The sequence below is a fragment of the Leucopleurus acutus genome (assembly GCF_964270905.1).
Source record: "Leucopleurus acutus genome assembly, chromosome: 9".
Taxonomy (NCBI): domain Eukaryota; kingdom Metazoa; phylum Chordata; class Mammalia; order Artiodactyla; family Delphinidae; genus Leucopleurus; species Leucopleurus acutus.
Window position 1 is genome coordinate 107,815,891 of NC_139144.1, and position 21,651 is coordinate 107,837,541.

The 21,651-nt window shown below is 54.1% G+C and overlaps 1 protein-coding gene across 1 annotated transcript in view; it reads right to left on the bottom strand.

Moving 5' to 3' along the window:
* PTPRN2 (protein tyrosine phosphatase receptor type N2) overlaps nt 1-21,651 on the bottom strand; it is a gene marked incomplete at both ends in the record, with an annotated part of 672,304 nt that overhangs the window by 25,072 nt on the left and 625,581 nt on the right. Inside the window, 4 exons of the mRNA XM_082845910.1 lie at nt 2,873-3,039; nt 4,160-4,279; nt 15,332-15,409; nt 21,468-21,541. Coding sequence (XP_082702036.1) covers nt 2,873-3,039; nt 4,160-4,279; nt 15,332-15,409; nt 21,468-21,541 — 439 coding nt within the window. The remainder of the gene's footprint in view (nt 1-2,872; nt 3,040-4,159; nt 4,280-15,331; nt 15,410-21,467; nt 21,542-21,651) is intronic.

Consider the following 21,651-nt stretch of genomic DNA (forward strand, 5'->3'; position numbering starts at 1 on the left):
TCGGCACCTCCAACACCCTGTTATATTTCCCACCTGCCGGGCCTGTCTGTGTTTCTAAAGGCTAAACTCAACTTTCGGTCAATCCCCCGGTTTTGCTCATTTTTTCTGATGGCCAAGCACAAAAAAGGTACATTGAAAAAGAAAGAAACACAACAACAAGATGCCCTTCTTTGAAACGTGCTGGTTGCAGGAAAGGACAGCACAAGGAAGCAACAGACCAGCCGTGCTCCATGTACAGCCGGCCGGTCGGGCCCCCTTGGGCCAAACGCAGTAGGAATCACCTCCCTGGCTAAGAAATGTGGCTGGAGAGCAAATTACTGGCTACTTTGGCCGTGACTTGCTTCTCCAGACTGCAGTTCTGGTCTCTATCGTACGACGCGTTTAAAGTGTTCTTTTCTTCAGCGTGTTGTGACCGCTGCCTCGGCAGGACCCAAGAAGGTTTCAGTGTGATGTTAACACCCGTGCCAGCCCCTCCCTGTGCTAAACCTATTTACCAACAGCCACGAGCAGTCAAGGAGGCGCAGTGGAAACCCAGTGTGCGGCCATGGTTTCGAGTTTTATTTACACAGAACCAGTACTTGTATTATTACCACATAAAGCATCACAAGGAGAAAAGCAGAGGCATCCCACAGTCCACCAAAGCGTTCATCTGGTCGACCCGAGAGAGAGCTGCGGATTATTCATGAAGATGAGGAATGCACAGCTGTCTGGTTTTACTTTACTGGAACAAATCATCAGTATAGACTGCAACAGGAGGCATTCGCCGAGAAAGAACGGTTAGTAATACAAACCAACCCATGGGTCACTGAGTGAGAAGGAACGCCATGCAACCAACAGCAAGCAAAGGTCAGAGGTCGTTAGAGGCTCAGAAAGGGGGCTTCCCACTCTGTCCCTGCAGTACAGTCACAGTTTCCAATGATCACTTTTGTGACTATGCAACTGGGCTCATATTACTAGCTGCAACATCACAAAAATGACACTGGCCACCGCTCATTAGCTGGCAAAGTAAGGGTTGTCCATTTTTACAGTGAGCAGCGTTAGTGGATGTCATTGCACACAGCCAGGAGTGAGAGAGTAGCAGAGAGAGAGAGAATTCTTCTACCGTAAAGCCCTCACATGTGATGCTAATTATCTCTTAGCTTAGCTGTTTCTCTTTAAAGTGTAAATGTGCTCCCTCCGGGCGCCAGAAATATTTAATTACACATCTCGGTGTCTGACGAACGCGCCCGGCCAGAACGGGAACGAACGCGGGTCTATTGTTCAGAGGGAGCTGAGCCGCCCCGCTGCATTGAAATGACCAGTGTCTGCAGAAGCCGGCTCGCCTTCCGATGGCTGACATGTGGGGCTGCTTGACACAGAAAACCACAGAGCAGCGATCCGTGTCTGAGCGCGCTGTGCTCTGAGAATGTGATCGTACCCACGGCCCAGGTAGTACATGAGAGCAACCTTGTCCGCTAGCGAGGGCAGGACAGCTTTCTCTCTAACGAGATGCTCAAAACCGGGTCTGGGGGTTCGCGTTCCTTTGTATTTACCGAAACCTTCTCGGGCCCTATCTCCTGGGACTCTGGAGAAATGGAATTTGGGGAATCAGATTTTTCTTCCTGACGAACTGTAAGCACAGAGGGTGGGTTATGTATTGTCCAACTCCATATATGGATACGGAGCTAGAAACACGCCCATATGCATATATGTACAGACACACTGGATGAGCACCGACACGGCCACGGCCGTGTGTGTAGCTGCATCCGTTTTGCCAGTAATGACTGCTTCCTGAAGAGTCTATCTTGGGAAATGTGCCCTAAGTAAGATTTTTAGAAATAAATTCGTATTAAGAAAATGTAAGTGATGGTCAGGCAATCGGGATGGAGTGGGTCTGTCCAAGAGCGTCCAGGACCCCCTGCCGCTCGCGCCCTCTGCCTCCCTGGGTAGGGGGACAGGGCGACAGGCGAGACGCCAAACTCGCGTCTCTGCTGGAGCTGTTTCACGTGCTATTTAACACACAGGGCTATTCAAATAAAGAAATTTGTTTTGTTTTTCAAAGTGGGCTAAAAGGCAAAAGAAACAGTATCAAAATAACCTTCTGTAAGAATCTGTAACACAAATTCAAGAAACCCAGAGTTATACCTGAAACCCCATCTTTATGACAACAGGCCGTTTCAACCTCCCTCGAGTTACGTATCTGTGACTGTTCAGATACAAATCACTTTACGAACACGTGCAATTAAAGTGGTTTAAAGAGCGTTTTGCCTTTATTCTCTAATTCCTTGTTTTGAATATTTATCTGTTTTCCATACTTGCTAGGTTTCCACTCAGCTAAGCGTAAGGGAGGTTCCAGAAAGCTCAGAACGTGGTCATGGGTGGCCTTCGACACCTTCATTTTCTCTCTAGACATTTTTAAACTGTCAGCTTCCAAACCGCACCACAAATACACGGTAATGTGGGAACTCCAGCCAGGTGTTCATCCAAGGTCATCCATTTCAGAAGCTGGGCCTAGCTCTCATCGCCATAGCTAACCAGCTGAGCACCCAAACGAAAACTGGGCTCTCTTCACCAATAGCCTGTGAAATTCACACCTTAGGATCCTTCACCACTTGAAGAACCTTATCGAAAACAATGACCACGTTTCCACAATTCTAAGATACCCATTCCGCCCTCACATTTTAACACCGCTAAAGCTAGAAAGCGCCTTACAGTTAACGTGTGAGTTAACGTACTCTCCCCTCCCCTCCCCTATACACAACATAAATAGATTTATAACATACAAGTATTAGCAGATGACACGTCTTACAGCAAACGGCCCCTTGGACCCAGGAAACCCCTTCTCCGTGTCCGCACTCAGCACGCTACCCCGCCGGCGGGCCGTGGGTCTTACCTGCGGAAATCCAGAAGGGACCTCGTGGAGGCAGGCACTCCCTGGTCATACCAGCTCAGGAAGTGGAACTGCGTCACCGTGCGAGTCTCGTTGGTTTGAAGGTTCTTCAGATAAAAGCTCCTCACGAGGAAATCCTCGCACCAGATGTGTTCAGAGACCAGATGCACCTGGGCGGGGGGGAGAGCGGACGGGGGTGTGTGTGCGCAGAAACAGGCGTTGGCTGGGGGCCCAGCTCAGCTGAGCGCGGAGCCACATTGCGGAGAGGGGTGGGGACCGCGGGGGCACGTGGCGGGCGGGGCATGCTGGAGAGCAGCCCCGCCTACCTTCCCAATTTCAACGTAGGTTACACAAAAGATCACTTGGTGGTTTTTTTGTTTTTTGTGTGTTTTTTAAATGTCACTCTGGGGCATAATAGTCAAATTACTGGAAAAACCTGTTACAATCCAAACGATTCATTTCTGTCTTTTCTAAGCCATGTAAACCTTCAACAAAAATCACCCGAGAAAAATTACTTCTGAGCACAAACGCCACACGAGGTTCCACTCTCACTGACATGTCATCAGGGAGGTACCACCTGGCTGTAGAAAGAGGAAACCAAAGGCTTACACAGATGCTGCCGGGCCCTGAGCTTGGAAGCCCAGGGCAGGGACCCCAAGGCCACGACCGGCTTAAGGGGAACCTCTGTGCTTCTAACGTGGGTCCTGCTGTGGGACTTTGGCATTCTGAGTAATTTTCATGCAAAACGGGGTCAAAGGACACACTCCAGTACTGGTTTAACTGCCCAAGTTTCCTTAGTTCCTTCTTGATGTGGGCAAGAATCCAGGAGAAGTGAGCTTGCCTGCAGGGGACCCTCAGATAAAAAGGCCAAGCACTGTGGACACAGACCACCGGAGAGCAGCAGGGGCTGGGGCGCAGGCGGGATGCTAAGAATTAGGGACAGCGTCAACAGAGGCTGCTTTCTGAAAAAGGACCCACTAGGGGCCTGTTTTCCAGAACCAGGCTCAACTGACCACGCAGTGAGGTCATTTTTTGGTCCTTTCTGTCCAAATTTGGATTCATAAAATTAAAAAAATGAAAACCACTTCTGCCAGAGTCCCCACGGCATAGATGACTGGAGGGTCTTGGTGTCTGTTGACCACGGGCCTGTGGACACCTCCTATGGGGACCGATTGCACAGCAAGTCTTCAAGGGACAGTGGCTGGCGACCGCACAGGGCAGGCCTGCCAGTGCCCGCCACAGCCCATGGCCCCCAAGCCCACGGCCCACGGCGGCCACCCGGGGAAGTACCTCGTAGACGTGGTAGAGGTTGGAGCCCTCGTCTGGCCAGTAGTGGTAACACTGCCTGACGCCGTTCTCCGAGAGGGGGGTCAGCATGACGATGACCACACAGCCGCTCTCCCACACCATCTGCAGACAGACAGAGACCAGTGTGAGTGGCTGAGCCCCATGACATGCGTAGTTAGTGCCCCAGAGACACAGTCCAAATCTATTCCGTGCACAGGAAATTTATTTCATTTCCATTAGACAGCGGACTCTGCAGCTGCCTTTGCACCTCCGAATATGCTGGCCCCATAATTTGCGTGTTCCACGGAATATTAAAAAAAGAATCTAGTAAACTCATTCCACACCTTGTAAAACCTCCTCAGTTGTACATTCAGCTGCCTGACTCCCCCGTGTTGGTCTGTAATGCAGGACAAACAGGCGCCTGGTCCCACAGTGGGGTGGCTGGCCTGACTCGGACACATCACTTCTCCGTGGGACACAAACAGAAATTAGTGGACGTGCTCGTTTTCCAGTACTTGTCATTATTTGTGCGACTAGACAAACAGTTTGCTTTGTGGAGCTGCCATCCTATCGGAAACAGCCCTGAAAGTATTTCTTCCCAAGTGCGTTACAGCCACGAGTCCCCACTGGCATTTCGTTTCCTTTTACCAAAATACAGCAATACTGCCCGAAGGAAAGCGCACCCCAAACCGACTTACTCATGCATAACAGCCACACCAAAACCAGCTCCGGGACACAAGGAACAAACGGACCCACGTTTAAACACCAGACGTGGCAAAGACACAAAGGCTCTCGAACTTGGCTTCCTTTCAGACAAAACTCACAACGTGCGGCCGTGAGCCTACGTGCTTGGAGTATCTTTGCTAAAACCACTGATTCTATGGGTTAAACGTAAGGGATAGAAATAGTCAATATTCTTAAGGCCCCTCTCTGTGTATCATCTATAGTGGAATTCAAGGGGACTGGCTGCAGTGTTTACAAAAAAGCCCACATAAACGTGAATTACTCTCAAACCCACATGCTTTCCTTCTCTTTATGGCAAATCCAACAACAGATGAGAATTCAAAGCCAGCGCCCTGCTCTAAGCTTCTCAGGCCTCCAGACCTACCCGCGGATCTGTCCTCCTAACGCGTAGCAGTTTAATGTGCCTGGAGAAGGTGCAGAAGCCTAGTGAAACCATTACGAAAATAGGAGAAACACAGATTTTATGAGGGTAATAAAAATACAATGATCCAGGCCATAAACTAATCATCGAGGCTCTGCTTGTGGCCCCCAGGAGTGGCGTTAGGAAGGCCCTCCCCCACCGAGGTCCCTCCGTCTGGGGACCCGCCTGGCTCTCTGAAGGCTTGGTTAGGAGTGAATCTAAATGAAATAATTTAAACGAACAGCCCCAAAGGCCCTCCTGGGGATAATACTTCTTCTGGGGTCACTGTGTGAAAGCAGACAGGGGAACTGACTGAATCAAACCGATCTCAGCCCGCGTGGGCACCAGCATCACAGGGCAGCTCCCATCCCGCCAGCCCTGCCCGTGTGGCCCGGAGCCTGTGCGCGGGGCGACAGCTGCCTTCGCCACCTTGTCCGCCTCCCACTGCGCTGCCTGGCCAGCTGGACCCCCGAGCACACCGGGAAAGCTGCGGCGGGTTTCGGAGGAGCTGGTGGAAAGCCCAGCTGAGCAGGTTCCGCTTCTGAACAGGAGACTGCACTCCCATCCTCCTCCTTGGCCTGGTTTTGCAGGGTCATGCCTGGCGTGAGGAAGACGCGATTTCTGTGCCCAATCTCTGAGAAACCTACTACATCTTTCTCTTCGAGGAAGTAAATAACGACCCGGATTCCCTACCAGATCTCGCTGTGGTCCACTGAAGCCAGCGCTCTGCTGAATTAAAGCGCGATGGTTGAATGCCAGGAGTGCCACTTCCTAGCACTTTCCGTTTGATTCGACGTCAGACAACACAGCATGCGCGGTCGCCTCCCGGTTCACTGGGCACCTAGCACGGGTCAGGCCATCAGAGGCCACGGCAGGGGTGGGGAGAGAGGTCCTGGCCATAACAGTCCTTTACTGGCATAAAGTGGGTTCCTTTTCCCGAACAGGAAGCAGGTGCTATCAGCCCTGGGTCAGAAGAAAGCTGTCAGCGTGGATTAAACGTGGCCTTCCATGTGGGATCCCGAGGATAAGTCCCTGGTGCTGCGTTTGGAGAAGAACCGGAAATGCCCCCCTTTTCGTGAGCTTCTCCTAGAACGCACCAGCACAGGCCAGGGAAGCCCACCCTGAAGGCACGTTATCACCCTGCACACAGGGGTTGTGGGCAGGAGTGATGGGACCACCGGTGGTGACGATGCCCACCGACTTCTTCACTGGTGGTGGTGTCACAGGGGTCGGGGTGGCCATCTCCGAGGTCCTGGGCTGTCATAAACACTCCAGCCACACCCCGCCACCCACGCCTGTGCTCCCAGCCCCGAGTGGCACTCAGAGGCCACCCAGAGAAGGAACACACGGTGAGAACGCAGCTGGTGCAGCTGAGCCTGGGAACCTGTTCACGGTCATCAGACCCAGGCGAGTGGAGAAGTTCACATGCAGCAGTAGTTCAGGCCGTTGGCCCAAGTGACACGAAATACATACTCTGGAGGCAATTTGATCCAACTGAGTAATTTACAGATTGTTGGTTAAGAAACAAACACCGTATCGCTCTTTGCAAGCCCGCAGGGGTTGAACTTTGTCCCCTGAAAAGACATGCTGACGTCTTAACCCCTGGCACCTATGAAGGCGGCCTTATTTGGAAAGAGGGTCTCTGCATACGTCATAGAATTAAAAAGACGAGGTGATTCTCCATCAGGGAGGGTCCTAATCCAACACAAGAGGAGGGAAACACCATGTGAACACAGGCTGGGACTGGGGAGACGCCGCCAGGAACACTCGGGGCACCTAAAAGCTGGAAGGTCCTCCTCTCAGAGCTTCCGAGGGACAGCAGCCCTGCCGGTACCTGGATTTTGGACTTCCGGCTTCTAGAACTGAGAGAATACACTTCCACTGTTTCAAGCCACCCAGTTTGTGGAAATTTGTTACGGCAGCCCCAGGAAAGGAATACACGCACTGCTACCCGCCCTCTACTCCGGCTCCAAGTCATCCACAGGTGTTGAAAGGCATCAGCTCCAAGCTCCTTAGATTAAGCTCATTAGAGCAGATGGAAAGAAACCACAGGGTCTCTTCATTCCAAGTCTTTCCTGAGCACCAAGTGTTTAGCAAACAAAACTCTTTCAAAGCCCCGCTGAGACCCGATTAAAGGCAAGGCAATCCCCCTGAACAGGTAAGGCCAGGGTTTCTTCTGCAAAGCACTCTGGTCTCTCCCGGCAGGAAGCGTCTCCTCCCTTTACCTGGATCTCTTGTGATGAGCCCCTTTCCACCTTGTACCGGTCTCATCTGTGTTGGCACGACTTTCTACTACCAGACTGTCATCTCCTTGAAGACTAGAGCCTTGTCTGGTTGCCGTTTCTACCTCCAAGGCATCTGGCACGGGGACTTATTACAGTTGATGCTTAGTTGAAAACAATACATATTTTAAAAAGAGATCATTTGAATAGTTCCGTAAAAAGAGAACTCAAAGAAAATGCTATCAAAGGCTCGCCTGACAGAAGTGCTCCTAGGACTCGCTCAGTGCACAGAAAAGCGGTTTTTTCGAAGCGCATGCGCTGTCTGCACGCCCACTGCAGCTGCCACTGCAGGAAGCGGGGCAGCTTTTCTCCAGACCAGGCCGACCGTCCTCGCCACCCCGCCACACGACCCATTTCCGCTGCCAACTTCCTTTCAAAGGTTGAACGGAGATCAGCTTAAGCCTGGCAATGAGGTGCTGACAGATTTGAAAACGATAAGGACTCAAAGGGTCTCGGAGCGCTTGCATTTTGTGTCCGTCAGCTGTGACCGCGTGCTCTGAAGTCTATTAAAGGAGAGAAACAGCAGCGTCTATGGTACCTTTCGCAGTGCAGACGCCCAGCCCCGCTCTCGCCCCGTCCCGAGGACGGTCGTAAGAAACGCGCCATTAAGCCCTTCCAGACTCTGGTCTGCTTTGGCTACACAGTCACAGGCCCTGAGTCAAACTGTGAACGCTGGGGGCGGCGGCCTGGCTAAATGAGGACGAAGGTGCTGAAATCTCGATCACATCTTCCAGGCGCGACTCACACCCACCTGGTTTGCTTCTCAGTAAACAAAGCTGTCAGCGTGGGCCTCCCTTGGAGATAAAACCCGATATTAAATGCTGACACCCAGGAAGGGCTGAGCAGGCAGGAAGGCATCTCCCAGCTATTAAGATCGGAACTGAGCCCGAGCCAGTCTCGACTCTGGCTAAACTGCGGCAGCCACCTCTGGACGTTCCACCAGCAGGAAGGAGAAACCGTCTCCATGAGAGGTACTCGGCATTTGACTGGAACCGAGCAAAGACGGAACAGCCTGCTTGTGCGTCAGGCAGAGGCGATGTGGTTGGCGCGGCCATTCAGCGTTTCCACAGCGAGGCCACTCACACACCAAGCCGCCTGTTCATCCGAACTTTGTGCCGTTGCTGTGGAGGTGTTTATGTCAGGTATCTGACTGTATGGGGAGTCACCTGGGCCCGGACTCTTGTCCCTTAGAATCACTTACAGCTCCCTGGCCTGCGTTTGTGTTTCAAATTTAATACGCACGTTGACTTCTTAGGTAAAGAAAGTGCTCCTTAGGCTGCCATCTTTCTTTTCAAAATCAGGACCTGATGTAAATGCGTCAGATCCACTTGTGAATCAGGAGAAGGAGGAGAAAAAAGAAGAAAGAAGAAAAAAACAAAGAAAGAAAGAAGAAGAAAGGAAAGACAGACTAAGGAAGCAGTAGTACACAGAAAAGCAAAGTGTTCTCAGCTGAGGTCCACAAAAAAGCAAACTCAGGCTGTGTTTCTCACCCGAGCCTGAGCGAAGGCTCTGCCCCGTGTCTGGTGCGAGGACGCCCAGCCGGGCTCACCATACACGACCGCGCACGGCCCCGCGCAGAGCACGGTCTGCAAACCCACGTTTACACACGATGATCTGACAAAAGTTTCCTTTTATCTTAAAGGTTTGTGAATTCGTGTACGGAGAATTCAACCAGACTAAATATTTGAAGCAAAATATCCTGGAAAATCTAGGGCACGTGGTTAAAGTACTTGTGAACGCGTGGAAATGAAAGATCAGGTTTTTCCTAAGAAATTCACTGTCCTCAAATCCTGCACTCCTTTAAGTTAATCAGATAATGTGCTTTAACGTCAACGTTCACAGGGCTCCTGAGTACGTTTCTCTGACCACAATCTCTTAACACTCCAGAATCAGTAAAAGCTGCAAATCCTTCTCTTTCCCATCATTCGCTGCCCAGGGCTAGCGCCGGATGAACGTCCAGCAGTGACTCAGCATGAGCTGCGGGACAGGGACTGGAGGACGTCCTCCTACGCTGGGTCCCGCCTCTTAGAACACCCTGACATCACGAGCCCTGATGTGACCAGGCATCCTGCCCACTGGGGGGCACTGGGGTGTCTGCACGGGCACGCCCAGCGAGGGTCACCTCTGGGTGTTCCAGGCTAGGCTCCTGGGGGCCTGGGTGACGCTGGCTGTCAGCTGACCTGCCCAGAGGTGGGAGCCCGGGCGCGCTATGGAAACGGGGCTGCCACCTTCCGGCTCCCTGTCTGCTGGACCCAGCGTGGCCCCGGCGCACGGCTCACTCCTGTAATTCGTCATGACCTTTCTACTGCACTTCTGCTTCACCCACCCTGTGCAGCAAGTCCCTGGAGGAAAAATCTTTATGTTCCTTCGGTCTTCCACGGTACTTCTCTCGGGCTTTTCCTTGACCATCCTAAGAACGACGATTGATGGGTGCTACGCAATAAAAACACTTTATTTAAATCAAGCTCATCCGTTTGGAAAAGTGCACTTCCCCAGTTAAGACTTCACAGCAGAATATACTTTCAGAAGGTGGGAAACAGAAATCAACAGGTGGACTACTTTCTTGGCAAAATGTTAATAATAATAATAAATGTCGGTACTAGTTGGGCACCAGCTGAATTGCTGCGGACCTCAGCAGGCCTCTGCCCTGGAGTCTGTGGCCCAGCTCTCCAGCCTCTGATTCTGTCTGAAAGTTACCAAAAAGTCTGTCGAGCAAGGTGGGCCAGGCTGGAAATTCTAGAGCGTCTCCCCTCACCCAGCCCCCAGTGAGCGGGGAACGGCCACCAGCCCCTGCCCTGGAGGGGCCCCGGCCCTGAGCTCAGCCACCGCTGGCTGGCGGGGGACCTCGCGCGCCGACCGTAGGGTCCACATCCGCAGGGAGTCCTCACGCACCTGAACCAGCCACCGCGCTGCCTGAATTTCTGCTTTGTCCGAAAATACAGAAGGAGAGACGGCAGACAGCCCACGGCCCACGTGGATGGGGCTCCTTGGAACGCGGGGGTGGGACGGTAGGGCCGGGGGCCGGAGCAGCTCCAGGACCAATGGGTGATGCCCGCCTGGACAGCCCAGGGCCGGGCAGCCTGCGCCCGGGGCTCGTCCTCCCACCCTGCTCACAGCCCAGAGGCCGCTGTTCTCCGGGAAGGCTGTCCCCAAGCTCCCGAGGCACCTGGAGCTCGTGTGTGAGCCCAGCGGGCCTGGCTCCTGGCGGGTGTGCAGGCCTCCCCTCCTTGCAGGGAAACCTCGGCTCCTGGAGAAGCCTTCCCCCAGTACTAGCCTTGGACACACACACGCACGCACACGCACACGCACACCTGGGGGATGCAGCTCACACCCTCTGTGCCTGGAGGGGAGGCACCATGTCCCCTCCGTCACAGCAGGGGGCTGGCCCGCGAGAGCCGACAGTCCCCACAGCGGGATGGCCTTTCTCTCCTCTTCACGGAGACACGCCTGCCCAGTCACCATCCCCTCCTCGCTTTAAGGCCAGTGGGGCAGTAAGAAGCATTTCGGACCGTACAGATCCCGTTTGAAACCCGCCTGCAGCTGCCGCGTGCATTTGGGGGGGTCGTTTGGAATCCCTGGGCCTCGGCTTTTCTGCTGGAATTGGGGTCCTGATTTTCGTTTATTCTAGTGAAATATACATAACATAGAAATACCTTCTTAACTAGCTTTAAGTGTACGGTTCGAGGGCTTTCAGGACGTTCACCTTGTGCTACCATCACCACCACTGTCCCCAGAACTTTCTCACCTCCCCAAACTGAGCCTCTGCCCCACCAAACACAAACTCCCCGACCCCTCCCCAGCCCCCCACCAGCCCCCTGTCTCTGCGGGACCTGGGGGGGATCACACACTCGCGACGGCCTTACCCCAGGTTGTCAGGGGCGTTGGGTGAGGTCACGCCCCCCGAGCGTCTGCCCCGGGCCCAGCACACGGTAAGCGCCCAATAGCTGTTGTCTCCCTCTCTCCTGCTTCTTTCCTCACGTGAACTTGGACCCGGACGTCGGCCTGCCTTCTCCCAGGGCTGCCACCTCAGGTCCCGGGGACACGTGGGGCTGTGTTCACAGGTCAGAACACGTTTCTACAGGAAGGTCGTGGGTCGGGCATGCATTTGGTTTGGAATCAAATTCTTAGAACACGTCATGTGAATTCAGAGAAAGAATTCTAATCGCGGGACGGCGAACGGTGCTGTGTGTCCCGGCAGAGCCCTTGGGGTGGGGAGTCAGGAGTGAGGGTCCCGGCTGGCGCAGGAGCCCCCTGCCTCGTGGTGACCGCAGTCAGGGCGGAAGGGCTGCCGCTGAGTCACACCTACGATGGAATGCTCCAGAAGTGCCGTGTCTGCGTGCAGACGGAGTCTCCCCGATCCCTCCTCTGCATGTTGCCCCTCAGTCCCGAGGCTGCCGATGACCTCGGGCGTCGCTGCGTATCCCTGGCCCTCCTCCGCCCACCTGCCCGCCCTGCGGCCTCCTGCTGCGGCCACCCGTCCTGTTGCGATGCTGCCACGTTCGGGGCTTAGTGTCTGTTTTCTTCTTTGCCATCGTATTGGGTGGAATAATGTCCCCCAAAGTCACGTCCACGAACCTGTGAACGTGGCCGTATTTGGAAACAGGAGAAAGAACAACCTGCTGTCTTCAGCTCCCAGCCTGGGCTCCTTTGTGCCGTGGGAAAGGGGACACCGCCGTTCACGTGAACCCGCCTCACAGGCGCCTTTCCTATGGGAATTTGCTCATCACAGACACAGAATAAGCCCCCGTGAGCTCGTCCCTGGGAGGGGCTTCGGAGCAGCACCCACGAGCTCCAATAAGAGGAAGACGCGTCGATATTTTCTGTAACAGGTGCTGAGCTCCTGGGTCAAAACTTATCAAAGGCCCTGAGTCCAGACGTGATGAGACGTGAGCCCTTGCTCAGGGGTTTCCGTTCAGCCTATTGTCTTGGACACAGGAAACTTCTTACGTTTCAAATCGGGTTCTATTCTCAAAAGAGCGTCACCTCACTGTGGCTTTTGAGAAGTTCTGCAACGAGTTTTCAAGGCCGGTGCTGTTTCCTCCTCGCGCTTTCTGCCGGGCCCGAGGTGGAGGGGGCAGCTGGACTTGGAATGTTTGAGGATGTCGAGCCTGTGACCTCGTCCAGTTATTAATAAGAGCCATGCTTGCTAGATGCCCACTTCTAGAATATGATTCAGAGGCCAACCCAACCAACGGGACTGTGCTGGGAAGCCAATCACAAGCGATGAAGCCCCTCCGTCCCAAGGCCAACACGTCTTCCCTGCGTTCTGCCTGCATCCGGACGCCCGGAGGCCGGGTGTGGCGACCATGGCGTCCCTCCCAAGGGCTGTGGAGGAGACAGAGTGAGGCAGGTCTTTCTGCTGCAGGACGGCTCCCAGGCTGTGACGGGCTGACGAGCCCCAGACATCCCGGGAGGGCCAGCCTGTTGGCCACAGAGTATCTGCTCCCACCTTGAGGGATGCCATTGCTTCCCGGACAGTTTGATAAATGCTGACTGGGTCTCAAAGTATCCTGCACTTCATCTCACCTTAATGCTTTTCTCCAGCTGTGTCATTTAGGGATATTTTCTTTCCATTTCGAGAACGTATGCTCCTTGATATCAGACCTCCATAAATGCTCTAGAATCCTATTAGTATAAACACTGACAAATACTTGTCAGTATAAATACTGACAAATACTGATTATAAGTACTGACAAAATGAATTGTCCCCAACAATGGCAACTACTCGGAATAAGCAGAAAGAAAACATACCAGTGTTCCTGTGTACCAGCCACGGGCGCTGGGGCAGAGTATGAGCCGCTAGTCTCACGGACTGCCAAGATTACAGGACAGAACGTGTAAAACCCTCGACACAGGGCCTGGTACATGCTAAGTGGTCCACGGATGTGAGCAATGAGTACGCTGAGCATCTCTACGCCCTCCGACACTTGTGATGCTGTTGGCAAGAGAAGCTTTCACGTGTGAAGTTACAACCGGGACCTGAAACCGATGAAAATGGAACTTCCCCTCTTTGGGGGCACTACACGCCCCTCGTAACTGTGCACGTTGGGACGGTGGGTCAAAGCACAGTCGAAGCTGCGGTGATAGTGGGATTCTGTGGGTCCCTTATTCTGCCGCACGACTCGGGATCTTCTTTATTCTGCTTGTCTGAGCACGGGGAGCCTGGGGTTGGCCGGGAAGGGGGCTGAGCAGACCCTGGGCCTCCACGGAATTCCAGCGACGCTCTGCGGGCAGAACCAGGACCAGTGGGCTCACGGCTCGGGAACACAGCTCTGCATGGCGTGAGGAAGACCCTCGGGCCCGGGCCCCAAGCTCCCCTCCTGGAGCAGCTCCGCCTGGGCTGCGTGACCCCTCGGCAGGTTAGGTGGAACGGGGAGGAGACTCAGCCCTCAAGGGTGGAGGGACCAGCTTGTCCTCAGACTGTCCTCATGCCACAGCCTGATGGCTCTAGGCCTTGACCACAGGGTTCAGCTCTGTCTTTTTTTTCTAATAGCGTGAAGCCACCATGAAAGAGCAGGGCCACGGAGACGTGTCCAGTCTTGGTTTCCTACTCGCTGGGTGAGTTGTGCAATCTCCCAGATGCTCGCTTGTCTTGCCCGGGAACTGGGGATGTTGACACCTGTGCATTGATGCCTGGGAACTGGGGATGTTGACACCTGTGCATCGATACGCTTACAAGGCAATGAGCCCTGGGACACTCAGCAAATCCTGGATCCCTTCCTGACTCTCCGGAGAAGCCTGCAGAGCCGTTCTCAAGGGTGGAGAGGAACACTGTCCCTCCCTGGGGTGGAGAGTCAGGAGAGGGTTGACTGGAAAGTTGGGAAAGTGACTGGCAGACCACAGGGAACAGGGAACACGGAATTTGCTAACTTCAGCTAGTCCTCTGTCGGGATGAACGACCGGGTTAGAGACGGCATGGCCACGGGACCAAGAAAGCCCAGCTCTGTGGACCACACGCTGCTCCGGTCCCATCATCACCTGTGCCCTGGGACCCAGAAGGCACATCTTCCTCATCTTGTCCTCAGGGGGCCCTTCGTACCGGTTCCGGGGACACCCGATGTGCCCGACACACAGGAGGGGGTTGTTACAGCCGCCGAGCAATGACGTGACCTCACGCGCACACCCCACGGTGCCACCTTCCAAGGGCTGTTCCTACGGAGCTCTGCCATGCTGTGGACAATGGGGAAAAAGAGGGGGACTGGGAGAGGGAAGCCCACCGGCCTCCTGGTTTTCCTTTTATTGGCCAGTGTTGACACGCGTGCTCAATGTCTGAGCCTGGTCTGAGTGTTTAGGATTTTGCTGAATGAAAAGAAAGAGACCAACCTGGCCTGTAAGATGCATCATTACAGAGTAGCCACAAAGAGAGAGACTGTAATCTGAGCGCCATCTTTTACCGTCATAAAATTAAAACTATAGACAAGAGATGCATTTGAATAAAATACAATAATTTAAACATTTATTATTTCATTTCTTTATAGTTCATAAAATAAAGTGGCTAAAGTAAAGTGGCTAAAAAGGTAAGAGTCTTTAAAGTATTAAATCTCTCAAAGGGAATTTTTCACACTCACGTTTTGGAAAAAAAGATTGATAATAAAAAATATGAAAGGGCTCATATAAATTCTGAAATCAAGGCACATCTGATGAACACCTGTAAACATCTCAATTGGCATAATTGACTCCAAGGTGTTATTCATGATCAATGTATTAAGATCTTATTTTCAGAACAAAATTTCATTTAAAAAGATTCACCTGCCAGAAGTCGGCCACGGTTGCGGGCAGCGGTCCTTGGGTGGCGATGTACGCGGGCTTCCTGGGGTCGTGGTCCATCTGCGGAGACAAGACCGCAGAAGAAAGATGAGCTGAAGAGCCAGGGAGTGAAGGGCCGGCTGAGGGGAGGGGCGCGGCGTGTCCTGTGCTGACAGTCCCAGCCCTCGACCCACACGTGTGCGGAGTGGGAGACGCCGCCGCTCCTCCCCACGGCCCCTCCTGACCCCAACCCGCCTGCGCTTTAGGCGGGGCCTGGGGCTCCCCGGCGCCTGGAGCCTGGCGATTGGGGCTGAACGTTTTCCTTACCCCGGGATGGAGGTAACTGAGCAGCGTCGGTAGGAAAGGAGGCCAGTGACCCAGAGACCAGATACCAGAGCGTTAACCCACGCACAGGCCGCGCTAGGCAGGGTGGTGGGGACGAAGCGAGGGCACCCGGGGCGGCACCCAGGCCACCAACACGGTGACCCGTCCACGGACGCGTGTGATCGCAGAGGAGTTCGGTCGGTGTGCGCAGGCTTCACGGCCACCACTGGCCACGCGCAGGGTTCGAGGTAACGCGGCCGAGGTTAGCGCTGAGGGCACTGTGCTGGGCAGAGGGCGGGGCGCTGCCGGGGGGCCTGGAGGGACCCAGCAACAACGCCCCCCAGGATGAGTTACTCCCCTCCCGTGCGGGCTTGGTTCTCTCTACCCCGAAAGGGGCTCGGGCCCAGAGTCCTCCTGGGGCCCGAGAGCCAGCGCGGCACACGCTGCCTAGCCTGCCAGCAGCTGACTCCCTGTTCTCTTTCCACCTCGCCAGACAAGGACCGAAAACAAACAAAGGAGAAGGCCGTGGTGGGTTACCTGGCTAGGTGATCTGTCCGAATGCAGCCTGCTGGCTTTGAGAGAGGGAGTTTGGCTTAAAAGACCTTCATTATAACATCTAATTCAAAGACTGACTAAGCAGAAAAAAAAAGGACGTGAGAACGAAGCCTGGAGAAGCAAACAGGATTAAATCAGACGGACGGGGCTCTTTCCCCTCACGCTGGCATCCTAAGAGGACAGGAAGGGACCGGGCGAGGTGTTATAGCCAAGACGCCCTTGCTGTCCCCACCTGGAGGCCCGCAGAGGCCTCCCCCAGAAGGGGGTGGGCGGGGCTCCCCTTGGGGGCAGGCGGTTGCTCACTTATCAGACTGCACAGCATCCTTCATTCTTACCCATCCAGCACCAGCTTCTACGCTTCTGACACCAGCGTTTGATGAAAGATTTAAAATGCTCCGCACTTGAAGGTACTTGTTAAGAATACATCTCCCAATACAGTGAAAAACACAGAGGGTGCGACCACACATGATTCTACGGCGACGTGTGAGGACGTCAGCTGTAAGCCCCGGGTCACCTGAAAGCCCCCTCCGAGTTTGGGTGTGAGGAGAGCCTGCGTGAGGCGCGTCCGCCTTAACACGAATCCCGTGAATCCTCCCGCAGCGCCCGCCCGTCCACACTTTCGGGGCCGAGGGGTGTCAGCGTGAAAGGATGCCCCCAGCGCACCTTATAATTATGCACCATGAAAGGGGAAAGGGCACAAAAGAACAGGTGTAAGTTATTGTAACAGAACAGCACCTGGCGCTAGCTGGGGGGTGGAGGGCAGGGGAAAAAGCTTATCGTGCATCTAATTTAGTGAGATTCGCGACTGAAACCGGAAATGCGCGACACACACAATACAGGTAAAATTGCGTTACTCTGCAGCTGAAAGCCCCAATTAAAATGTTTCAGTAGAAAAACGCTTGGCAGAAATAAGGAGTTTTATGTTCAAAATATGCATTTGTTGGGGGTGACAGCTATTTATGGAGACCCCTGTCTCTTCCCTGCAAATAGTTCTGCATGAAAGTAAAACCCCGCCCCCTGCTCAAGTGCGCTTTTCTGTCCAAAGCCGTTCGGAGAGCAAGACGTTTTAAAACGGTGAGTGCGTCCAACCTAGCACATTTCGTGGCTTTCACAATGAGAAATATGCGATGGAAAGCAAAAGTCGGACAGGGCCTCGGGAGGGCAGATAAGGCCCCTGTGTGGGAGGTCCCGATGTCATGGTGTTCCCATCTCCCCATCCACTGCTCAATCCGACACCGGGCCGGAGGACATGGGGATGGGGGGAGGGGGAGGGGGGCGCTCAATGGCCCATCACTCCCCTCCCCCTTGGCTGTGTCACGTGGCTGCCTCTTGGAAAGCAGTAAGTGATCACAGAGTGGTGGCGTGCCACCAGCTGAACAGTGACTGAGATGACCACACCACCATCACCTCATCCCGTGCACATCCCGTTGGACAGAAAATGATTCTGGGCAGAAGTACTCTGTGCGTGTAGCAAAGATAAGGCCACGGGAGCCTCAGCCCAGTTCTGTGCAACTCTGAATGAATGAAAGTAAAGCAAAAATTGAACTAAAGGCACTGAAGTCTGACTACACTTAGGATCTCCAAGGTGGGATAAGCATAACTAGAGGAAATCGCGTCAGTTTCTACGGACACGACTTCTCCATCGGGAGCTCTGGCTGCCAGCCCAGCGTGGTGGGTGATGATGCCCCCACGTCCAGCTCCTGGTGGGGATGAGCATTGGCTTCTGCTGACATCTGAGCTGCATCTTCCCCCGTTCTTCCTTGTTGTTTCCCATGTCTCTGTAGTGTACTTTTTATCTGTAGGACTGTTGTGATTGTGATTATAAACACAAGGTCCAGCACTGTGAATGAAGTCAGGGTCTCTGGCCTCAGTCTTAGTGTCTGTAAAATGGGTGGGGCGGGGGCGGGGAGGCGGGACTTGGTCTCTACGGGCCCTTTAGCTCTGGGATTCTGGGATTTTTTTCAGAAAAAGTAGACCCCCCAAAGTTTGTGTTCAGTCTACTCTTCATGTGGCTGACTGAGTCTTATATGAAGATACCACATGAACTAGGGTGCCCGCAAGGTATATCCCTATGAATTTCTAAATGCACGGTTAAAAAAAAAACCTAGCGATTTGGTTCAAGCTGTGGAATGACAGTTATAAATGACCACGAGTAACTAGTTCTAATCTGCATTAAAAAATGTAGCAATATTTCCCCAATGTTCCAAACAAAACTCATCCTAAAAACTAAGCCTTCAGCATATTAAGACCAGGGCGCCTGTGTTCTGAAGCCTTGAAGGGTGACAGGCAGGGGGGCTGCCGGCTGGTGCGCAGGTGAGGGCAGGGCCGGTACTGCCCCCGGACCACCTGGTGGCCCGAAGTCTCAGGGAAGGTCTGGGCCAGCCTCTGGTAGGGGGGCCACGGGGGTCACGTCTCCTACCCTGCAATCTCACTCAACGTGAACACGCAGGTTATCTTCCCGTATTCCTATCTGCCCACCTTACACCTGCTTTTCCTAACATGTAAAGCAAATTTCACAGATACTTTCTTAAAAACAAGAGAACATCAAGCCTGAGTTTTCAAGTCACTTTCCCAGACACCAAGTCTTAATGTGAGAGTTTGCTGGGAAATGGTAGCATTAGTAAAATCAGTGGGAGAGAGTCTGGCTTTTTCTTCATATTCTTATGAGTCGAGATTTACTTAAGAAAAGTATTGGCTATAAACCAGAATTATACACATACAGATGTTTGCTTGTAAATCCGGAAACCAAGGAATCGGCCCTCATTTTGGCCAATTTCTTAGGACGTTCAGGGCATCTGAGCAGCCATCCTTTTCTGAAGAGTCAGTTTGTATCTACTTAAATTTGTTAAACGCATTCTGAGTTTAAAAATGAAACCATTTCTCCCCTTAATAAACAGAGAAATGAAAAGTAGGTTTACTTTCAAGTGTTGTTGGGACGTTCAGACTTGCCCCTGGTAAGGGGACTCGTGTGCTGCTGTGTTGACGCCCGCCACCCCTAGTCCACGCCTGGCAGTGACCAAGCTCCGGTGCGGCTGACGGAGTTCTCCCGCAGACGCCCCACGCAGGGAAGCAGAATCCCTGTTTACTTTCACGACCTCTCACTTCAGAGCAGAGATTGCACATTGCTACTGGATGGCTTTCCTGAAATTTAATGACGACTAAGTACAGATATGACAGACGTAGTTATCGTAGTTTTATTCTGCACGGTCACGGGCTTCTCGGGCTCTCACTGTAAGCTCCTCACTCGATTCTGCTAGGAAACTCATTAACATCAGACCTTCAGTCATTTCAGGAAGAGGTACCGAGGATTTCTTCTAGTTCATGCTTCCAAGCCAAATTTGCACAAAGAAGAACTGTGGCATGAAATAAAAGGAGAACGTAAAAGACACCGAAAGATCACTTGCCTCTCCTGGCCTCACCTTCTGACCCAGGTCCCTGCCCCGTCAAGCCTGAGAGGCTGTTCCGAACTTCCACCAACAAGAGAGAGACGGGGAGGGCACAGGAGTAGGGGCTGCTGGTGCGCGGCTCCCGGGAGAGATGCAGTTTCTCACCAGCACCCTGTCCTCACTGAGCCCTAACTTTAGCTTCAAATAGCTCCAGTGTCTGGAAGCCGGAACCCATAAAATGGGGGAGGGTCGGGCACCCCCCAACACTGAACCCCCGTCTCTGAGACGTGAAAAGAACTGCTTTATTGCTCATTCTGGCCCTGTCACGTGGTTCATCCCAGGGAAGGAGCCCAGCAGGAGAAGGCAGCTCTTTCCCTTCTACAGACCATCCCCACGACCCCCGCGTAGGGACCAGGTCCAGGCAGCTACAAAGCCCACCCCCAGCAGATGAAAGATGCGTAAATCAATGGGGCTTTCGCTTGGATTTTTGAATTTAGAATTGATGGAAAAATACCAAGCTCAACAAGTGTGTTTATTTAGAAAGACCGATTGAACGGCCCCAGTTAGGCCTCTGAACACAGACGGAGCCAACGTTTGAGGTCTACTCTGCTGGAGGGAAAGGAGTGAGTCCTTAAAAATAACCCCAGAAGCAAAGGCCTGAGCTCAGACGGGTGCAGACAAGATGCTGCCCCCCGAATCCCTTTCGCGCCGCAAGCGTGTTACACGGTGCCCTCGCTGTGTGGTTGTGCGGTGTCAGGAAATGGGGCCGACCCACGGCACGCTGGAGTCATGACAATAAGGTTTATACAGCAGAGGCACTGAAATAAACGGAACCACCACGATGACAGCGGTTCTGCTTGCGATCAGACGGCGAACTGTCTCATCCAAGGTCACCACCGAGGACGGCAGGGGCTGTCGTTCACCCAGGGCACTCTCACGAATCCAGAGATGACCCCATAACCACCTCCCCCCTCCCCATAACCTCACAGCGCCGGAGCCCCCAGGACGCGCTGCGTCCTACACGCCCGTATTTGACTGAAGCCGATGTGAGAACTTACTGAGCTGTCCTGACGCTCCCCGGAGACCAGCGTCAAGAACCACGGTTTAAGGGGGACACAGCCCCACCTGCTCCTGCCTCTCTGCTGCGGGCCCAGGTGCGCCCACCACGTGCCCTGAGAACCCCTGGCAGGTTCCTCCCACCAGCTGCTGACCTACACTCAACCCCCTGCCAGCCCCTCTTCCTTCCCCTTGGGCGGCCCCCGACTTTCCCCTGCGGCCTCTCCCCGGGTGCAGGGCGGGAAGCCGCGAGGGAGCGGCAGGCTGTGGCCGTGAGGGGCTCTCCGGAGGCTGGGAACACCGGCCCCCGTCCTCCATCACACCCGCTGCCAGAGAGGCGCTGCCGCACCCCCTCCCTCGAAGGGAAGACCCCGCCCGCTGCAAAGACCGGAGGAGACCAGCCAGCAGTTTCCGACCTACTTCCACGTCATCCATCACTTCAACACGTGCCAGGGTTGGGTCTGGGTTTTCCTGTTTCCCCCGAACAGGGAACAAGGGGGCCTAGGAGCCCTTTACACAACCAGCTGCGAATTCCCCCAAAGCCTCGGGTTCCAGCAGTAACTCGTCAGGGCGCTGTTGCTGGGCCCCTGGGTGACCGGGCTCAGCACCCCGGCACCACGTTCCCTTTGCCTGGGACTCAGCCCCGCCTGGGGACCACGCCATCAGGAGTGGGCAGGGGCAGAGCGCCAGCCCTGGTCCCTGGTGGAGGCCGGGTACCCGATGGAGACAGACCGGCTATCTGCTGTGGAACCAGCGCCCGGCCCGCCCGCTCCCGCCCCGCCCCCCGGGAGCCTTGGTGCGTGGCGGGCAGTACTCACGATGGGGCTGGCGTTGATGTAGTCAGAGCTGCCGTGGCTGTTCTCTGATTTCAGCCGGATCCGGGAGTGGTCGTCTGCAAGCCCCAAAGCAGAGCGTTAACCCGTGCAGGGCGTCATCCAGGGCCACCGCTGCCCCTGCCCCCAGGTCCCGCTGAAGGCCGCCACCGCACCTCCTCCCTCCCTC